This window comes from Hyposmocoma kahamanoa, unplaced genomic scaffold, assembly GCF_003589595.1.
Source record: "Hyposmocoma kahamanoa isolate Upper Pololo Valley unplaced genomic scaffold, ASM358959v1 210, whole genome shotgun sequence".
Classification (NCBI taxonomy): domain Eukaryota; kingdom Metazoa; phylum Arthropoda; class Insecta; order Lepidoptera; family Cosmopterigidae; genus Hyposmocoma; species Hyposmocoma kahamanoa.
In genome coordinates this window covers 607,548-611,415 of record NW_020653731.1, presented here as the reverse complement: position 1 = coordinate 611,415, position 3,868 = coordinate 607,548, and the positions used below count along the sequence as shown (strand labels likewise).

The following is a 3,868-nucleotide window of genomic DNA, read 5'->3' as shown; positions in this document are numbered from 1 at the left end:
GAGCTTTCATCCAAGTGGAAGTACTGGAGTGCTACTTGCTGCGCCTTTTAAAACTTAAATGGTTAATTTAGTGAACACTTCCTTCGATAGCGCGTTCTATTTTGATCCCAACGCCATCTAGCGGCACGGCGAGGTTACTAACATTTCTTGTACGTGGTATTACAAAATTTATTAAGCTATTCTTGATAGGTGCTCTATTTGCGAATAACAAATTTTGTATGAGTGTTCGTTATATCACTTTTAATGTAATTAACGTTCTGTTTTTAACCGACTTCAAAAAAGGAAGAGGCTAACAATTCGACTGTAAGTTTTTTTTTTGTATGTATATTACGCTATAACTCCGGTATTTGTGAACCGATTTTCATGATTTTTTTTTGTTGGAAAGGGGGTACTTCCATAGTGATCCCATTTCATTTTGAAGAAAATCATCTACCTCTAAGGGTGGCTGTTCACGCATGAAGATTCATTTTTATAAATAGCGCCTAAATTTTAATTTAGGAGCAATTATTTTAATGGTTGATATTGCTATTTCTCCAATTCAAGGCGTTTTTCTCTCAATATACTTTAAGTAGTGAGAACCGATTTTTATTATCTCCAGTATTAAGTCCTATATAGTGGCGAACTAGGGGATATTTCAATAAAACTTAGCAAATAGACGTAATGCCACGTACTTATGAGGTCGGTTTTTTTAGTACTCTGTACTGAGATTATGAATCTACAATTATTATTACTTGAGTATAACGTTCGAAAGTAAAAACCATAATTTTCGACTTGAACGATATTTTATAAATCTTACGTTCCTTTTAAAATTAATATGTCTTCAATTATTGTTTAGTGCTAAACTAAATCGTGGCTCCCATTTTGGCCGACTACCTTGCACAGTTGTGTATAAACTAAGATACATAAAAAATCTTTAAAAAAGTATTATTTATAATACAAATTATTCGATTTTAGGGTACAAATTGTCTTTGTATTCTACAAACCAAATAAATAAAAAATAATTGCCAATTCCGCAACTGATACCGAAATTGGGTTTCCATTATTGAAACTCATTTCCGAAATTAAAAACCTTCCGGTATTGCATGTTCTAATTATATTTTCTCTGTGTATTTTGCGATATCGTAAATCCTGACAGATATAACAGCTTTTACTCGTATAAGTTTAGATTTATCGTTAAAATTGTTAATTTAAACATCTCAGAGCTCTAGCAGGTAGTCTAACCTACTAGAGCTAAACGGGTCACTACCACGGATTTTTATCATCCAAAAATCTGCGTCTACGTATGAAGCTGTATAAAGTTTTTATTTCACCACAGTTTTAATCCTTGTTAATGTCAAATTTTGAATATAATTTTGAGTATACATTTATTTAAAAATTCATTTACTTTTACGACTGTCAAGAACAGCTAGTTTATTTTTATTTCTCGTAATAATGTTGTGTGTCACTATTTTTCATAAAAAAATTAATATTTTTCTTAACATAAATAACATTTTCATAAATGTACTGTGAGGTTAGTGTACGAGCCCGTTCCCGCTTCTCGGCTGTCGCGCTCGGATTTTAATCTGATGTTCCAGTGGGGGAGCATTTTATATGAAACTATTCACACTTGTCTAAAACCGATTTTGTGTCGGCGCCGACAAGAAATGTCGGGTGTTTTGCCAGGTAAGTAAGACGACGTTCAGGAAGAGTCCGATATGATTATATAGCGAAAAGAGAATAAGTACGTTACGAGAATAATTTCGTTACTTAAACTGAGGCCTATGTAAAGAGGTTTTGAGAATTTATATATCTTATTTCGTTTTGCAAATACAAAATCGAACAACGGTTGATCTGACATCCACAGCGAAGAAGAATGAATGAAATGTACTGTGTCCTGAGAACAAGTAATCTTGCACATAAATCTTTTTTCTACGGATGAGTCGATTTATCGGATGTTGGAGCCGACAATCCGCTCCCCGCGTTTTTTTCCCTCGGATTGTGTGCACCCAATATTTTCTTTCCATAGCTGTCTTTATTCGTTTTCTTCTCAAATAATAATACATCACAACCTTCACAACAAGAACTTCGTCGACAGCTATCGGGCACAGTCGCCTCACGTAGAGTGTTAAAAATTGGCACCAGCTTTGATTGTGGCCGATCAAGAAGCGCCGACACCCGATTAACATCCGTGCCTGACAGCCGACTAGTGGGAACGGGCTTTTAGAATGCAGTGGAAGTACGTCAGACGCAACCCTGGGCAACAGTCGACGAGTACCATACGCCGATTAGCAAATCCTTCCACTACGATAAGAAGAAGTAGGTTATTACAAACGAGTTGACACTTATAGCAGGCATTTAAGCGTCAGAGAGTTTTTTCTGTGTGTTATAAGTATACGGAATTACCTTGCAGTATATAACACACAGAAAACAACGCATTTTCTTTTATTTTCTTTAATATTAAATCTTAGAATAATAACACATAGAAACCTAGTCCGCTCACGCTAAGTGAGGCAAATTGAAGCGCTCCCAATGGGCCTACACGAGCGGGCGGGCCGTCAGTGCTCAAGGTCAACTTGCACCGCGAACAGCCCAAGAATTTTAGCTAAAAATGAAGAAATGTGCGGTAAATGAGTGTAAAAATACGTCAGACAAACATAAAATAGATACTAACATCACATTCCACAAGGAAGTAACGCGTTTCAACTTGTATTTTTATATAAATATTCACTAAAACCGAAAATTAACCTACTACTAAAACTAGCCTACACGAATTTGATTTTTGCCTCACTTGTGACAGTTCGTTTGATATGTAACTATCATTCTATGCGTTATTATTCTAAGTATTAAATGTTATGAACGTTTGTGTGTAAGCGTAATTATTTTTTTCTAGATTTCAGCGGGAAAAGATTATTTATTTTAATTTTCAGTTTACTTAAAACTGTGGGCAAATATTAAATTGGAGAAATGACGAATTACTCATAATTAACGATACTACAAAGAAATAATCGTGTTATTTTTTACAAAAATGGCGGTAATTTGTAAAAACGCACGCGTATGAAATAGTTCCTAATTAAAAAAAAAATATTAAAAAGCAGAGACTCAATCATATTCAGCCTCACATTACACTATTTTTTTATAATATAATATAAAAATACAATTTGTAATAATGTATATCGATGTAGTAAAATTATCGCGTAATAATTTTTATTTATTAATTCATTTATTCCTAACATAAAAAAACTACTTTCTAGTAAACTTTTAAGTGAAAAAATTCCACAATAACACGGAAAAGTACCGCACTACACCGCTGTACAAAATACATCTTTTCGAGTAACTGTATTAGAAAATATCATTTCTTATCAACAAGCATCAAACACGCGTAGAAATAAACATGTATAAGATAAAAAGAGAAACTGACAAGGGTGAATAATGTATCTTTCCACTCACTTGTAGTGTAGCCAAAGTCGTCTTCTTCCTCTTGGTCGGCTTCCTTCTCTTCCTTGCTACGCTTTATTGCCCCCGCTGACGCTCTGTCGATCTGCGAAAGATCATCATCATTAGTTTAAAGACGTCAAGTTACTGAACTTGGATCTTCATAACAGTATGTCTTCACAATATGCAGCTTGTTTTAAAGGTGGAAAAAAATTAGATTTTTCTACAAATTAGTTGCCGTAGTTACTTTATTATCTCTTGTTTTTAAAGATACTTTTTTATGGTCAATGACCTTACTCAATGATTCCTAAAGTGGTCTACGTTGTGACGGTGTGACCTCCTTACACCGTCATCTCACCTCTTTGTATCGCCTCTCTCCTCTTGTATCTTATAATTTTTTTTATTTTACTTGTATTTAAATTTTAAATTTGAATTGTTCCATCTTCCTTCACTTTCT

At 34.0% G+C, this 3,868-nt stretch overlaps 1 protein-coding gene across 1 annotated transcript in view; it reads right to left on the bottom strand.

Moving 5' to 3' along the window:
* Nucleotides 1-2,182: 2,182 nt before the first annotated feature.
* Nucleotides 2,183-3,868, bottom strand: part of LOC113227332 (multiple PDZ domain protein-like) — a 26,621-nt gene continuing 24,935 nt past the window's right edge. The window contains exons 6-7 of the mRNA XM_026460225.1: nt 3,427-3,517; nt 2,183-2,280 (exon numbers count right to left, since the gene is read on the bottom strand). Coding sequence (XP_026316010.1) covers nt 2,183-2,280; nt 3,427-3,517 — 189 coding nt within the window. The remainder of the gene's footprint in view (nt 2,281-3,426; nt 3,518-3,868) is intronic.